At 43.5% G+C, this 17,575-nt stretch overlaps 1 protein-coding gene across 1 annotated transcript in view; it reads right to left on the bottom strand.

Moving 5' to 3' along the window:
• Positions 1-17,575, bottom strand: part of LOC105278286 — a 59,713-nt gene that overhangs the window by 13,355 nt on the left and 28,783 nt on the right. Inside the window, exon 4 of the mRNA XM_011337272.3 lies at positions 6,618-6,701. Coding sequence (XP_011335574.1) covers positions 6,618-6,701 — 84 coding nt within the window. The remainder of the gene's footprint in view (positions 1-6,617; positions 6,702-17,575) is intronic.

Raw genomic sequence — 17,575 nt, 5'->3', positions numbered from 1 at the left:
GTTACCCCCGTGCACGCGGTGCAGAAATAAATTATGAGTCAAATAAGAGTATAAAAGAAAAAGATATCTCATGGTATTATCGGGGAAATTTGAGGTAATTCCAACATCGCATGGAAGTATTTGCATGTTTTATCAGACCTGAGACTTGAGAAGCGCGTCGAAAATTTCGAGAAACTTTATTCAGAAAATCCGATCAAATACTTTTCTTTCAAATTTCTCCAAAAGCCGTGTACCGAATATTTCCAAGAGTACAGTTTAGCGAGAAATAAATGTAGAAGATCGCGAGATTGCTCTCGTCGAAGAGAATTGTTACCGAGGATCGACTCTTCGCGAGACGCGAATGCATAAAAAATCGCGCCGATTTTTCCGCGGAACGCGATGTATATCGACACGGGCGTGAGAGGAGGATGAAAAAGACGCGAGGCGCGAGGCGGTCGCACAAATCGCGCGCACAAATGGCGACGGAAAAATTCAACTGAAACCGGGCACGCCGGCGAGTCCGAGCAACATGCGAGCGCGCAGCAAGACACGATACAGCGCCGCATCGATAGGAACATTTGTCTTGGAACACATTACGAGGGAGAGAGAGAGAGAGAGAGAGAGAGAGAGAGAAAGAAGAGGCGAGCCGTGACCCGAGGCGCGATGCATCGATGCAACATTTATCTCGAGGGGTGAGCGCGCGAGGAGGAACGCGCGAAGAAGAGTACTACACGCGCACACGCTCGGATCGGAATCGCGATAATTCCTCCCTCGAAAGCGATGTCGAATCCCGTCGCTTTCTTCCCGGCGGACGTCCCGCGACGTCGAAGGTCGACGAAGATGCGAACGCATCTCGTTGTGGCGCCGTTCTCGATCGCGACTAGAGCACGAGCGCGACGAATTGGCGCGAGAGGAAGGACGAGATCGAACACGCCTCGCCGAAGATAAATCCGGCGATCTCGAGAGTCCCGATCTGTAGCCGCGACTATAAAGGCTGGCTGAGTTATCCGTCCGAGAGTCGGATAAATGTAGACCTCCGAAGGACGATGCCTCCTTTTGATATTCGTTTCACGCTGGACCGAAGACGGATGGAGCATCGCGTTTAATCAATTTCTACGAACGTCCCCCTTCCCTCTCTGCGCGAAACGGTATCGGCCGACATGAGGGGCACGCCGCCTCTAATGACCCTCTAAATAATGAGATAATAGAGACGCAGCCGCGCGAGTGTTACTCCGAGATCGCATCTAACGCCTCGCCGGCCCGCGCGGAAACGAATGGGCTGCGAAAGCACCCGGAACATTCCGCGAATTTCTTAACGTGCAACTGGCGACCGGGCGGCAAAGACGGCGCAAAAACGAGAGAGCACGCAGGAAGCGGAAATTTATTGCGGAATTTGCATGGAAGAGAGCCGGTGTTTTCAAGATAATCGGCCGTTCCTCAGCGAGCCGCGACGATGCGTCGCCCCGCAAAAAGGGGACCTTTTTGCCCCTGCGCAAGACACCACGTTTTTGCTCGTAACACTGTTCCTAAATTGATTAATAAATGCATTTCTATAAAAATTTAACTTTAACTTACAACAGTGTGCTCGAAGCAAAATTACAATTGTATTCATATATACAGGGTGTTTCCTAAGTAAGTAGACAAACTTAAAGAGGATATTCCTTGGCTTATTTTAAGAAGAAAAGGTCATATAAACATATGTCCTAAACTGCTTTGTTTTCCAAAAAAAAGTACATCACTGTTTTCGTTCACTTTTCGTTTATTATAGAACAGTTTGTGTTATTGCAAATGAAACAAATGAAAAACAATAGTAACCAAAAAGAAAAATTATAACGAAAAAGAAAATAGTAACTAAAAAGAAAAATAATAACATCACAGTAACTGCTGAAAATGTCCACCTGCAGCCATGATACACGCCTCAACTCTCCTTTCCATTGATTGACGTACACGCTCAAAAATACCTGGAGTGTCTGAAACGAGTGTTCACTTGCGGCGCCGCGAGACCATCCCCACTCCATCCCCACCGCTGTTGACTCGTACTGCAAAAGCACGCTATCCGAAAAGTGAACGAAAACAGTGATGTACTTTTTTTGGAAAACAAAGCAATTTAGGACATATGTTTATATGACCTTTTCTTCTTAAAATAAGCCAAGGAATATGCTCCTTAAGTTTGTCTACTTACTTAGGAAACACCCTGTATATAAAAAAATATTAATTTAAGATATTTATTTAAGATAAAAATCTATCTCCACCCTTTCGCGATTTTAAAGTCTTGACATTAAAGTCTTCGGAATGTTACATGATATAATGACTAAATTACAAAAAATATAAGTAATTTATGGAAAAAAACTGAAACTCATGCATTCACCAAAAACATCTCGTTTCTTTTTCCATTTTCTCCGTCTGTTCTGCTCCATCCCGCGAGCATTCTGCGATCCCATCGGTATCGATTTGCGAAATATAAAAGTTTGACGCGCGGCGGACCGACGTTGTCGGAGGGTAACCATCTTGAGCCGGTGGAGGAAGGACTCGGTCGAAAGTATCGCCGTTCAGACAGCTAAGGGCAGTGACTCCCGGGACCCGCAATCTTGCTTGGCAGATCTGTCTGGGCCCTCGAGCCCAAGGGCGTATTACGACCTGGCTCCACTTGTGCCAAGGATTTTTGCGAAATTAACGGACCCGAACACTTAGAGAGCGTCTGACATGCGATATCGCTGATTTGTGCTAATTATACAGGACCCCGTGAGGATCACGCGTATCATTATGTGACTGGACGTGTTCCTCCGAGAATGCCATTTTATATCGCGATCGAGAAGACGATAAACGCACGCGAACGCGTGCAGCATTTATCGCGATCCTCATTTTCCGTTATCTGCGCAACGATATTTATTTATTTAAACTTCCGATACGTAAAACGTAACATTTTTACGAATGATTGCTGAAACAACACATTTCGCGAATATTGCTGCAATAATAATCGCTGCTGGATATTTTATTACTACTATAGAGTCGCGCACGCTTCTGAAACGCGCACGATTTTCACGAAAAGTATATTTCCGATATCCTTTTTTTATTATTCCTCAAGATGTTAAGTACCAATAAATCTATATATATGAGCCAATAATCAATATTTTACACATCGATAACAGATTTCTTACAGTTTTTTTCCTTCTCTGTATTCTTCTTGCTCCGAAACGCGACCGCTGATGGCCAGAACTTCCTTTTTAAACGTGCCGGAAGTCTTTTTTCCCTGACCTCCTTGAAGACGATCGATCGACAATCGCATCGGTCGCCGTAACAGAATCGGAGGATTTTTCAAGACGTTTCCATTTTAGCGCGAGAGCTCGAATAAAGCATCTCATACAGCGGGGATCAACCGCCTTATGAACGTCCTCGACTCCTGCGCGAGGATGCTTCTCACCGACGTTGATGCAACCTCTTCGAGTCGACGTCCTTCTTCATTATTCATATCAAGCCCCCGGTACGCTGGAGAGCCGAGGCTCTCCCTGTCCCCCTGCTTCTCCTCTCCTCTCGTCGCGTTCGTCTCGCGAGAGCAAAACGCGATGTCGCATCGTAAAGGCCCGCTCGAGCGTAAACATCGCGATGGAATTCATATCGAAGGGGTCGGGAGCATCCCAAGAATGCTTTCCTCCTCCTCGAAAACGTGCAAAGAATCATCCGCATCGCGTGAGCTAAAAATTAGTCTCTCTTTCTCTCTCTCTCTCTCGCGCGAGTGCAACGGTCGTGCATAAATTGAAAATCATTTCAAATCTTTTTGTATTATTTAACGGTGCACTGAATTGACTAATTTACATACGTACAGAAATAATGACAGAGAAATGATAAATCGCAAGTCGCTTGCACGCAATCGCACGCATCAACAATGGTCCGTAATCATCAAGTGCCTTCCTTCCCCTCGAGTTTCATCCCCCGAACCGTTCTATCATATGTTTTTCCGCGCCTATCGTTCATTCACTTTCCCCCTGCGACCCTCATTTGCAATAGAAAGCCAGCAGCCAGCTGCACTTTCGGATCACCGCGTTCGGGTGCGAGCGGCGATGCGATTTTCATGATTCCGCGACGCGAGCGATCGATGCTGGATCGCTGGATTGACGTCGTACAATAAGCAAATCGGAGAACGGCGCACAGTGCGGCTTCTTAACGACGCTAGTTAGAAAACCGGATCGCTCGATCGCCGTCTCGATGGACGACGACGCTTCGGCGGCGGTGCGGGGCGTGTCCGTTGTTCGGCTCGACGGATCCAGCGGGAGAGAGAGAGGATGATAAATAACGACCGGCGGCTGTGCATTTATCAAAATACAATTCGATATACAGATGCAGAATCGGCGAAGGGGGAGGATTGATTCGCTCGCGTTGCTCCGAGTTAAAGCGGTACGAAGAGGACGAAGCAGCGAGTGGAGAGGACGAGATTAGAGGTGACTACGGAGGCTGCGGGGGTAAATGGATAGCTGGAGTGCATCGGGACAGGATTTTGGAGCAGATGCAGCATCCGATAGGGATATCACGCGGCGAAATCGTAAAGTCGAGCGGAGTGGTCCTGGCGATGTCTTCCGGATTTGAGAAATCGCGTTTCCCCGCGAGCAAGAGCACGTCACTCTCCCAACGGAAACCCGATCTCCCTCTTTCAGTTCGTCCCGTCGACGAGAATAAATATTAACAGCGTCTAATCAAACAGAGGAACGCAAACGGGAGTAAATATGTGACGACAAATACCGCGGGCGTTTCGCCTCCTCGCGCTCGCTCGTTTGCTCGCGTCTCTCTTTCCTGTGACGTGATTTCACGTCGGGTTAACATCCTCGGAATGATCGCGCAGGAAGTCACGAGTTGCGACAAAAATTCTTCCGGCATTTCGCATTTTCGCGTCCGGCAAAATGCGAAAACGACGCGCGACAATCACAATCGGCGATTGCGTAAGGAATATCGATATTACACGCGCGATTATCACGCTCGCAGCAGGAGACGTGAAATAAAGATTCAATAAACCGGTTCGCTGTCTCGCAGGAAGCGATATCATGCCTGTCGAACGATATCGTCGCCGCTTGACAAAGAGCGGCGGCACGATTGAAACGCTAAACGCGATTTGTCGTCGGCGGAGGAGCCACGTGATCGATAACGTCTTATTAGCTCGTATTATACGACGAAGGCGATTGTACTTATGCTAATTAGCGCGTGGAGTTATTTCAACCGCCGCGACTCCCCCGGTAGCGATGGGGAAGCTGTGGTTGCGCGGATCCGTCCGCGAAGAAGATAACTGAGGCCGCGTTTAGCTGCAAGTAGCGCGGCCATTTATTAGCGAGCTGCAGCACTTCGTCATCGCGACGCTGCTATTAAGCGGAAACGCAATCGATATTCCTACGGTGCTCCTAGCGATCGCGCATGCCGGATTAATTGGTTGCAGAATGCGAGATGCCCCGCGCGATTTTCTTCTCTCTGGTCAAACACTACCTCGTCGGTGATAAGTTTGATTTATGGTGCGCGCTGCGGAATTACGCGCAGACATCTCGCGTCACTAGCAAATGCGATAATTTATGCGAAAAAAAGTGCGAGCGAAGTCGATACAGGAGGCCTCGAATATTGGCTCGTACTTTTTCCGGAAAAAATAATAGTTAAAAAAAAATTAAATTAATACGTGTGCAGGTCGATACGAATCGAAATCAAATCGGGGACCATTGAAGGAATACATGAAGCATACGTTTTCAATTTTAAATAAATTTATAACGTTTCATTTTGCCAAATAATGTCCTCCTACGATTTCCTCGCTTCGTGTTTCCACCTGCGTGGTTTAAATAAGATCTCGAAAATTTCACTTTCATTCTCGCCCATAGCCGTGTCCGCGCGGCTAATAAAAGGAAGCCTCCCGCGGCTCAGGAGAGCAAAGGAGCGCTCGCCGTCGTTTCATAGTTTCCGAAAAATGCGTGGAAGTCGAGAGGGCGGTGCGGCGCATCACGGGGCCCGCATAATTTTCAATTTTAGCCCTGCTCTCCCCTGCAATCAAGCGCGAAGAATCCGACGGGTTAAACGACGCTAAAAAGAGGGGTAAGAGCGTTCGTTGCCGAAAAAACGAGCCCGCGCGCTCGCCTCTCGCTCTCGCAAAAACCGAGCCAGCTTCTTGCGGATGCTGCGCCACTGGATATCCGCGCGCGCGAGTTCGGGACAGTTTTAATGGTACGGAGGCGCACAGGGGCTCGGGGTCCCTCTTTCCATCTCCTCTTCCCCCTCGGTTCACCCTGTCCTCGAATTCGGGTCCGAGGATCCGCGGACGAAAACGGAGTTCGGTTCACGCATCTGCATATAAATCACCGGCCGGACAGGCTTAAGAAGCCGGCGGGCCTACAACCGACGTCCCGCCAATAACCGCGAAACATCGCCTTTGGTTTCCTCCGGGGGTACCACTAAAAAACAGCTCCCATACGAGCGCAGGCCCCCGTTCGCATGGTCGGTCGACAGGCACGAAGGAGAGGAAGGACTTCGAAAACCGCGAAGGGACACGGTTTCCTATATCGTTCTCATACCGTTTGATCTTCGCCTCGACTCGGCACTCGTTGAATCGCGCAACGACGTACCTTTGCAGCGTTCATGAATTTTTCAGAATTTCATTTCAGGATTTTTCTGCTCACCTTAGCCTCCAGAGTCTCCAGTTGCGCCATTCTAGGCTCCAGTAGCTGTTGCTGCTGGCCTCCAACCCCGGTGTGCAGCGCGGTCTGAAAAAAACAGTTATGCTTCTATGTAAAGAGTCCATTACATCTATAAAATATATAATAAAAAGAGAAATATGTCGCATAAAACAAGAGTGGAACCATAACCGTTCATTGATATCAGAAACCTTTTGGTATCAAACTTGACCTCACGGCAAAAAATGGCTTCTGATGTATCATTTAACTGTGAGGAAAAAGCGTGGCGTTCCAACTGAGTTCTCACATAGCAGCGAGATATTCGGTATCACCCTCTCGGGATATTATATATACCCCATATTCGCCAATATCGGGCTATTGTAAAAAGCTCGGCGTTGATCTCGGTAATAAGAAAAAGGAAGTTATTCGCACGGACCGCGACCTTCCGAGCCCTCGTCGCCGTAAGCTAATACCCGTGGCGGCCGTAACGTTCTCCAAAGGCGATGGGATTTCAGCGGCGAGGATACGGTGTGCATGTATATATGCGTGTATATGTGTTTATATGTGGTTTTCTCGCGCGCACACGATAATAATTACCATTGCACTTGTCAGCCGAGGTCGAAATCGAGAGGATGCTCGTCGCCTCTCTTCTTATTGGCACGGACACGTGAGTATCATTTTAAATCGTGGATCACAGTGAAACTGATACGTCGAGAAGCTGAGAACAATGCTTAACACAAGTCCATTTTTACTATAATATAGCCATATGCATATATAGGTAGAATATAATTATTAATAAATTCATTACAATTTATTTGCCAATACGAATCCCCATAATAAAGGAAAGTAAGAAATTTAATTGATATCAAATAATGTCGATTTGTATCTACATTATTAATTAAATATTAATAATAATGTAAGTGCTTTTAAATTAAAAATAACGTAATCTGATTAGGATAATAAAGAGGAAAAATAATAGTTCACTGCATTATCTTTTATTAATCTTCTATTATCTTTGATATTTTATTAATGTGATTTTTTGTTAATTTTGATTTATTTTAATTTCGCAATTTAGTTGCAAAAGGGGGAGAGTACAGGAGAATGCGGGTAAGATGTCCAATTTCGCGCGCCTTCGCATAAGGCGTAAATCCTCGTTGATATTATGTTCGCTATTCACGAAATCACTCTCCTCGCCTCGTGTTTCTCATTCGGATGGAATCAAGATTGCGAACAAGGCGCAATCATACCTGGCGATTCGCGAATCTCACCGGCCGATGGAAAGCAGTTTTGCGGTTGTTGCAGGCAATCCGTGCTATCGACATACGGCGTCTACGATTAAATAAAAAATGTTGGGGGAAATGGATCGAGAAAATGAGTGTACCCGCGTACAAAAGCTCCATCCTCGAAAGCTCTTTCATAGTCTCATCAAATATTAATTCCACTTGATACTTTGTTCTCCGAGATTAGTCTAGCGGATCCATTCATATTAAATTCCATTCATATTGAAACAAAATTCTACAAATAAAAAATATATTCACTATTGTTAAAAGAAAAAGATAAAAAGTAAAAATAAAAGGAATTTAAAATTCATGAATATTTTAAATGTTAAAGTAATTCCGTTCGTTACACGATTTCATTAGGAGACGTTTACACCAACAGATCATAGCTTCTATAGATAGAAGCTGAAGCGGAGGACAAGAATAATTTTAGTACTAGAACTTTAGAGGAATAGATAAAATAAAAGTTAGAATAAAATAAAATTAGAGATCTAGACAAATTAAGGAGGACGAGTTTTTGTCATCACCATAAAGTGCAACGACTTCCGTTCTCCTTTAAAACTTGCAAGTTGCTTTATTCAAGGAAGCTTGATGCTTTCTTGCTGGAAGATATTATGTAAGGAATGACGAGACATTCTTCTCAATGTCCTCTTCATATCCGTTTTACGATGCAGTCGGAGGCAGCGTCAATCGACGTGCGTGTCATCGTGCTTTATCGCTCTTTTGGAGCCCTCCACATACCGTACGACAGAATGCCGTGCTTCCTGATGCTTCCAACCACCTAGGGCGATATTAACTTCCCGGCCCTACGTCTCGTGTCGTACGCGCGCGTTTTACGAGTCGCGCAGACTCTCGTTACGAGTTAACAAGCTGACCCCCTTCGTGACCTCTCCTCATGGAAACTATTTGATTCTCCAATGCGGCAGTTCTGATACGTCTAATTGAAGCTGATCAGAGGTTGGCTAGAGGCTCTAATTGAAAGTTCCTTTTTTAAGTGGAATGTCGCGATTAGTTTTCAACTGCCATTTCGTATTTCACTTGCTGTTGTTGCTGGCTCGACAAAGCAATCGTCCGGAATTTTTCTGAGACTTGCGATGTGTTCAATTGGATCACTGAGTTGTCACACCGAAATTCAATCGCGTTCTCAAATTCTATTTATTGTGCGGAGAGTATTGTCAGTGCGCGGACTTTTTTTCAGAGGGAGAACAAAATAGATGATAAAAGACAATGATGGCACTTATGTTTGTGACGGTTTTGAAATAAAAGATAGAAATTTGAGAAGCGAGCTCACAAGTGTGGCGTTGTGTGGAATATTTCGGTATTTGATATACCGGACTTCGATGTCAGTTTTATCAATTTTGCCGTTCAAATTGAAATGAATGGAATGGGATATTGCATCTGTGGTTTATAGAGGTGCAGACTGTCTCGCAGCCAAGCGTATAAAAATTTATGAGCAAAGTTTTGACGTTGTAATATTTGCAATCTTTCGCTTATTCATCACTGTCGAAATGTAATATACTGCAATACATATCAATCCAAATATGCAGACTAAAATTCAGACTATCCGCAATTCTCCCTGTGATAACTCATTTTATTAAACAAAACATTTGTAATCCATCGAGTCATTAATGCATCATATTGAATGATTCATTCAATATGTCATTGATGCATCAATTTGATACTGAATTAAATAATGAATAATTTCTTTAATGAATAAATATGATTAAAAATAATTTAAAAAGTCATTTACTTAAACGAAAAATGTTGAAAATTACAATATATATAAATTATAAATAAACAATATAAAAGCTGGAGTAATTAATAATAATTATCTAGTAATCGTTTTCTTAGTAATTGTTATAAAACTCGCGCGCGCAATGCCGAGTCCGTGCTTAATTAGTTTTATTCTTTCGATTAAGATTCGAGATACATCCTTAATTAAAGGAAACAGACGTCTCTTCTCTCATCGAATATATGTGCCATAATGTTTCATCGTTACATCTCTTATGACTGCTAACGATGATGCGATTTAACGACACGTGATTCTCGCCGTTGAAAAACAAATGTAATCAAGGACTCGTAAAACAACTGAAAAAAATCGTTCTCCGAGTGTACCATTAAGCGTTGTATTACACGACGAGTAATTGCGTTTGCGAGCAAATGAACGTTCGCATTTGTGTTAAAGAAAAGGAAAAGTCATCATTGAACTAGTAGTTTAGCTGAAAAATCGAAGAGCTCAAGCCTGCGAGTTTCTCATTAGTATATAAGCTGTTAATTAAATCTAAACATATGAAACTTTAGATGTAATTAATAAATAATACAACATATGCGTATTGTTCTTTCAATATTAAATTTATTAGATCATTACTTATGTGGGTCGCGTCTGGATGGCGATACAATTCAATGCTTTGAAGAATTTTATTGTTAATTTTCTAAAGATTACCTATCTTGCTATACAATTCATATATGACAAGCTATGTTGTGTTGTCTCAAGTATGTTTAGTTCGATTCTGGATATAATAATACATACTGGAATTAATCCACAAACAGACCTTTAAATTTTCCGATTCTGTTAAAATTGCTATAAACAAAATAAAGGAAACTCGCTCAATATTACTGACCATACATTTAATACATTTACCATTTTAAATAGCAGATTCCACGGTAATTATTAAATATAAAATCCATACGCTACGCGCATTAAAGTGCGCAAGATTGTCGGACATTAGGTGCCTTGAAATTGCGTGGAACAGATCGCGGCGGATACGAACGCGGATACGATTGCCAAGCACCTCGACGCGGAGCACGCCAGTATTCGTTTTTATGTCTGCGCCTCCACGTTCGATGCGGATTTTATATAATATTGCGCGTCTCGTCGCGGACAAGCCGGATGAACTCGCGTTTACGAGCATCTCTTCGCCGTCGTCGTCGTCGTCGTCGTCGTCGTCTGCTCGTCGGTAGTCTGCACATCGTGCTCCGATGAGATGCAGTTTTGCGGTCGTTTGCCGACGCCTTGTCGAGGGGCGTCCGTTGCACAGGCTGGGAAATAAATAAAAAGGAAAAGGAGGAAAACCGTGTGCACCGAGGGAGACGGAGAAAGAGAGAAAGAAAGAGGAAGACGTAGGCGGGTAGGCGCGTACACGCCTCGCCTTTCGAGGCCGCTCACGAGAATACCGGAAGGAGCGTCGCAATGTGATGGGGAGGAAGCAGAGTGGGTGATATGGGAAAGCGTAATGCACACGGGCGATTACGTGTCCCGTAACGGTAATCTCTACGAGTACGTAATGAAGATACGTGAACGGACACCGCAAGATTCGTCCAAATCGAAGTCATATACGTTCGCGTAATTCGAGATGCAACAGTTTCTCAAACTGTTCAGCCTTTGCAAGCGTTCGGTGATCCGATTTTCCTTATTTGTTGCGTTTATTCTCTGCGTTACATTTTTACATTATTTTTACATATTCCCATTACGACCTGTTGATTTTAATATTATTACGAAACAATGAAAGAGTTTTTAAAGCGAACGCGTTAAAATCAGCGGGGCATCCGCGCCCGAGTATTTGCAACATGCGGTTCATCGAGGGGGTTGAAAAGCAGGAAGAGGAAGAAACGACATAAGAAAGAGAGAAAGAATCCCGTTTCTCTCTCCTTCTTTCGCACAGTCTAAAGAAAAATCTCGGTTGTATTTCACATGCCGTCGAAGTGCTTGTGTATGTGCCGTGCACTCGCGCATGTACGTGCGTACGAAACGTGTCCCATGCCTCTCTCCCACGAAGAACACTGACCGTTTCGTCGTATCTTCATCGTTCTCGCCTTCGTTTTTCATCTCGAGCTTTTTGTCCCTTTTTTCCGGCATCTTTCTTAATTGCTTTCAAGAGGAGCGAAGGCCAGCTCTCCCTTTCCTCCTCACCTTTCCCCGCTTCTGTACTTTATAATTCCACCTACAGTTGACTGCCACTTGCTGGATACGACGCAGAAGATGCGCGCGATTGGATGAAGCAGTCAAAAGCAGTCACGCTTAATCTTGAGAACCATTCAGCTTGAAGAACTCAGTTTAAAAGAATAGTTTTTAAACATTTTTGCGACGTGCACAAAAAATATAATTTCACACCACGAGAAATTATCTGCGATAGTCCGTGAGAATTCTCATAACTATAGGGAGTGATACTAAATTAACAAGAAAAAGGGACAAACAAAAGATGTAACAGAAACAAGAAAGCAGAAATGCTACTCTTTCACGCGCACAAACGCGACAACGAGAAACGATGCCATCATCATCATCATCATCGCAGATGATCAGAAAGAACCCCGCCCCCTAATCGATCTGCGTAAGGGTGGCGGTGCGATTATCGATCGTGGAATCGCAGGGGGCACGAGCAATGGCAGGCAATCGCGGCATTCATAAGTACCGGAACATTTACACGCTCCTACCAGCGCGCGGCCTCGTTCTCACTTTAATACGAGAGGAGCATCGTCTCTCGATGGCCGTGCCGTTCATTACGCGTCTCGTGTTTCTCATATACCGCCGATATCAAGAGAGAAAGAGAAAGAGAGAGTGACCCGGCTCGAAGCAGCAGTAGCTCGGCTACCGCTCCGCGCCGATGTATCAATTAAAGCCCGGCGAGATGAGCGCGATCAGGAATATCGATGCTCGGCCGCAGGAAACGCCTGGTTTCGTGGGAAACTACGTAGGATCCCGTTCCTCGTGGCCACGATGTGAGATTCATGAGACGGCGACGTTACGCGCACGCTGTCGGTTAACAATCCTAATTATGCGCTTCTTCGAATTTTCCCCGGAAAACCGTACTGCGTGGACGTCGAAACTTTCTAGGACGGGATACAATTGTTCCTGGAGCACCTTCCGTATCATGGAAAAGATTATAATTTATAATCGTCACGAGGGACGATTAATTTGACACAGTTGTGCTGGGAAAATTAATAATATTAATTAAATTTTTCAAGACCGTCAATTTTACGAAAAGTATAATAAGTATAATATCGAAAATGTCTTACTCTTTCATTAGATAATCAGCGGTGCATCATAAATTAATGTTGCGTGCCAACTTTTTATATTGTTAATTTCTATTCAATCTGATTTTCTCCCGCTCGAAACGAAACAAGGTGAAAACAATAATACATGTAACAAATAAGCAAATAATCCAATGAAGACGTGTTTCACGGTAACGCGCGTAATTTGTCGAATTAACTGCGCACGCAACGTAACGATCCTGACGTCGCGGTCGAGATGATATTAATCAGGTTTCGGTTTCGCAGATCACGAGGAGCGATTGTGGGGGATCACGGTAATGACGGTGAGGAACGCGCCTCCCGGGGGTGGTTTGCGAACACTTTCATGTAAGATCACACGGTGTGAGTTGCCGGAGCGTGGCATCCTTATAAGTCAGGCGGACGATCGCGAACAATCACGATCGCTCATTAATTGTAGAAGGGGGAGAGGAGGCAATTATTATGCGCAAGGGAGGAGGGGAGATCGAGTAATCCGAGACGGGGTACAGTTAGGTGTCCCACGGATATTCCTTGGGGGGCCATCACGTGCCCGGGGGCCAATTTCAAGATTCACGCGCATCCTGAAACGCAACTGTCCGACACGCGATTCGATCTGCTTCTTTTTGAGGTAGGTCATTACCGTTTTCCCCGAAGCAACGAAGCGTGCTGTCGTTCAAAGTCTGTCTCGCATGCTCATTTCGAGTACCAGTTGAACGGAATGCGGCCGATGAAAATAAAAAGGGCCACGCCTTGCAAAAATAGCCGATATTTGCCGATAAAGTGCACGGTTCCAAGAGTCAGCGCAATCGATTATGTAATAATTGAAATAAGCCAAGCATGATATCATGGTTGGAAAAGTAAAATAGAAAAAAGTAAAATGGAGAATATCTAAAATAAAAGTGCATTTTTTTTCGAATTTAATGGCGCTTATTGATTTTTCCGGCTTTCCGATACTTCGCCAACTCTGGATTTGCCAGTATTTGCCAACGTACGGCACGTTTGAATGCAATTATAGAAAAACGCTGAAGTTTTTCTGTTCGTGGTGTTGCGTGCGTTAGATAATATTGTCCCGCATGTTTTATCGTGGATATTCAATTGGACCGACAACGACTTCTTCATGAACGCGATTCGTCACATTTCCCATCCGATCTCTTCTCGCAGCCGAGCTTACCCGCATCGTAATCTACGATGATTTTACGCTGTCAGGTTGCATGTGCTCTAATAGCTTATCCGTGTCGAGATGTTGGGACTTACGTGTGTCTAACACCTCGAGACAACGTGTACTACATCAGAGCTGCTTCCGTCATTGTCGCTACCTCACGCACAAGCCAGTCCTACCGTAAGTCGTGCAAGAAATCGACACGTGTAATGGATTACGTATATCGGGGCGATGTACTAATGTCACGAGGGATTGATGCACGAGAACCAGCGTAATAGCTACCTAACGATCGACATTGATGCGGTCTAGGTTTATGCGTATGTATGCTTTTTCTTCTTGCAGCGGATAAAATCCTTTCCAATGAGTTATTCATTGTATAAAAATTACGACCTACTTGCTATTCATCATGTTACCATGACGTTTTTTTCGTGAAGTGAATTATTTAAAAAACATTAATAACGTGATCTTCTTAATCTTTCTAATAACTTTTGCGGCGATTATATGATTTCCTTCATTTTTGTTTTCAATTTTCGCAAGTATTTTAAAATAATTCTAATTATATAACAAATTATTCTAAAATTATTTAAAAATCAGGATTTCTCATTTCTCTTTTATATACAGTACACAGTAACATTTCCTCGCGATTAAATAAATTTTCTTTCAAAGAGACTTCGGTTCTCTGGAAAATCGTTGGAATGCAATGTTCGTCTCTGCTTCTGCTTCTGCCGGTGTTCACGTTCGAGTCGCCTAGAACATCCGCTTGATGAATCGCCCGAAGCGAACGGTTCACGATTGCCATGCGTGCCGTGCGATGAGCACGAGAACCACGAAATTACGCGAAGGGTCCCGCGCGATTGTCGGAGCTCGTGAGAATTACCATTTCTCGGGCCCAAGAGAGTAGAAATTCTCACGAGCATGCACGCGCTTAGACCGGTACGCGTAACACCGAGGTGCGTCGACTCTGCTCGGCTGCGAAGTCAAACACCAGATCCGTGTATAGATCAACAGGATCGATGCCAGAAGCAGGTGTAATTCTACACAGATCAGATTCTGTATGGATTTAATGGTGCGAACAGGCAAAGCCTCGCCAAGATCGGAGCGTGATAATAAAACTACGAGATGATATCGAAAAATTGAAAAATAAAAGAGAAATTTTTATTTGAGAAATTGCCGAAAAGAAATTTGAAAAATATGTTCATATTAAAAGAGATATTACTGTCATATTCAATCCGAAAATATTCTCCTCTTCGGAATTTTTGCGTCATCTCGAGGGCATGCGATATTTATGAGCTGCTGCGTTTATGCATTGTCTGCACTTGTATATCAAACAGATATTCGGTTAGCGGTAACGTAAATCGCGTTTGCGGCGTACCATGGTTTCGATTTTACTCAAGTTGCATTTATTAATGACATACCATGATTTAACTGTCTGTGAGCAGCGGTAATCTTTTGAGAAGTTTATTATTTCATTCTCGTTGTGTTTCAATTAATTTCGCTTTCTGTCGACAAGCATTGCGAATTAAAATCTGCACGGAATTAAATGCAGATTTATATTTGATTCATTTATATATGATATATTCTATTATATATCCTTTGCAGTTTTGCGCCACACATTTTTTGCGGGGGCACAACAATGCGTAAACTTTCGGGATTATCCGAACTCCACGTGCAAACATTGGTCAGCAGCATTGAAACACGAGACGGAAATTAATGGCCTCGACCAAAGCTCCCTGATTGCGATTTCGGAATTGGGGCACTCGAGATCGAACGAGGCGTCTGGCTCGAAATTCGAGTTTGCCAGCCCAAAGCGAAGGGTTATCGGAAACGTTAGGATTAAGCACATTTGTCCTTGTTAGGTTAATTTCAAGCCATTCCTCGTTCGAGTCAGGAAGTTTTTAATGCTATTAATTAACGTTTGTTAAATCTGCTCATTAAATTAAGCATCTTTATTTCGTGATTTTGTTACTTTATTTTTAGAATAAAGTAAAACAAAATTAATTATCAAGCTTGCATAATAAAATCTTACTTTTATTCCTTTTATATTTTAATATTTTGTGTTGTTTTATATAATTATAATTTTGTAAATCTTCTTATGCGATTATGGACTTTTAATTCATGAATAAATTCACAGATTTTCGAGAAACAAATAGCAAGTATTATAAGAATAAAATGATACCGCTCCAAATGATCAAACGTAATTATCACGTAATTAAACTACCTGTCAAGTACGATAGTCAAAGCTTAGAACTCGTATCGTAGTTGCCAAACAAGAGACAATAAACGTTTGCAATACGTTTGACATTTGACAACGTGCACTTGGCACACGTGCAAATTAAGCAACGTGACGTCGCAGTCGACTTGTTAATGAGATCGATTGTTTTGCAGTGTTAAACGCAAGGCTACAATTATCACGGTTATTCTCAACGCACGACCCGGCCATCGACTGGGGGAATTCGAATTATTTCCGAGTCTTCCGTTTTGGAAACTTGGCCAATCCCTTAAGGGACAAGGCAAAAGTTAATGCAAGGGTCATGTTGCTATATATCGCATGACATCGGGTATCTCTATTGTACCTCTGATATAATCGCGATAAACGAATATCCCGACGAAAACTTCTCAACCCACGAAGGGTCGTAAATTTTTCGCTTCGTGGTGGAAAATCCGTGAAACCGCGTGAATAGTTCGTTGAAATGTTCAGTAGACGTATCTTTCTGTCTTTTCTTCTATTTCCCCCTCTCTCTCTCTCTTTTTGTGAGCTTAAATTTGACAGTTGAATTAAACTTGCCTTCTGGTTAAAATGTGCTCACGGAAATATCAACGTAGCTTTTCAGTCACTGTCGTGATACATCATATGAGTATGATGCATTATAAATATATTGTCAGGCTCTATCTATCTTATAACAAATTAATAAACGAAATTTTATTCCGATCTCCGCACATTTTGCTTCATCTGTCGCGAACTGACAGGGTGTCGGTATTCTTCAGTATTAATCATAGAAATGTCTTGACGTGTGATTGCCAGCGTACTTGCGTATTTTGCACGTGCTAAATGTAACACAATTCTCCGCGTAATTTGCACCGAGATCAGTTTCACATTCAAGAGTCGTGCGACAAAATCCAAATCGTAAATGAACTTACTCAGGTTCGTTGTTCGAAAAGATCTTCCGATTCGATTAATCCACTTTATTAATTTAGATGCAATCGTTATCGGAGGCGAGCCGGCACGACGAGGCGTCGAGGATCAATAGTGATTACGGTTGTTCATTATACAACAATGAACGTAATAAATATCATTCGGAACAATGCTACCGGGAATAAATCCACCGCGAAGTGCGTGCTCTCGACCTCTTTCCACTTTTATACGACAACAATCTTCGCGCTCGACACACCGTTGCCCATCGCAGCCTGTTGCAACGCCACGGGAGATGCACTGTTATGCATATTACGGTTATTTTTCTGATGGATAACGGAAATACGAGTACACAGAGGAACGATCTTCTCGTTTCCAGCATGCGCTTATC

Source organism: Ooceraea biroi, chromosome 10 (assembly GCF_003672135.1).
Source record: "Ooceraea biroi isolate clonal line C1 chromosome 10, Obir_v5.4, whole genome shotgun sequence".
NCBI classification, from domain to species: Eukaryota; Metazoa; Arthropoda; class Insecta; order Hymenoptera; family Formicidae; genus Ooceraea; species Ooceraea biroi.
Note: the sequence above shows the minus strand (reverse complement) of the source record. Positions and strands in the feature narration are given on the sequence as shown.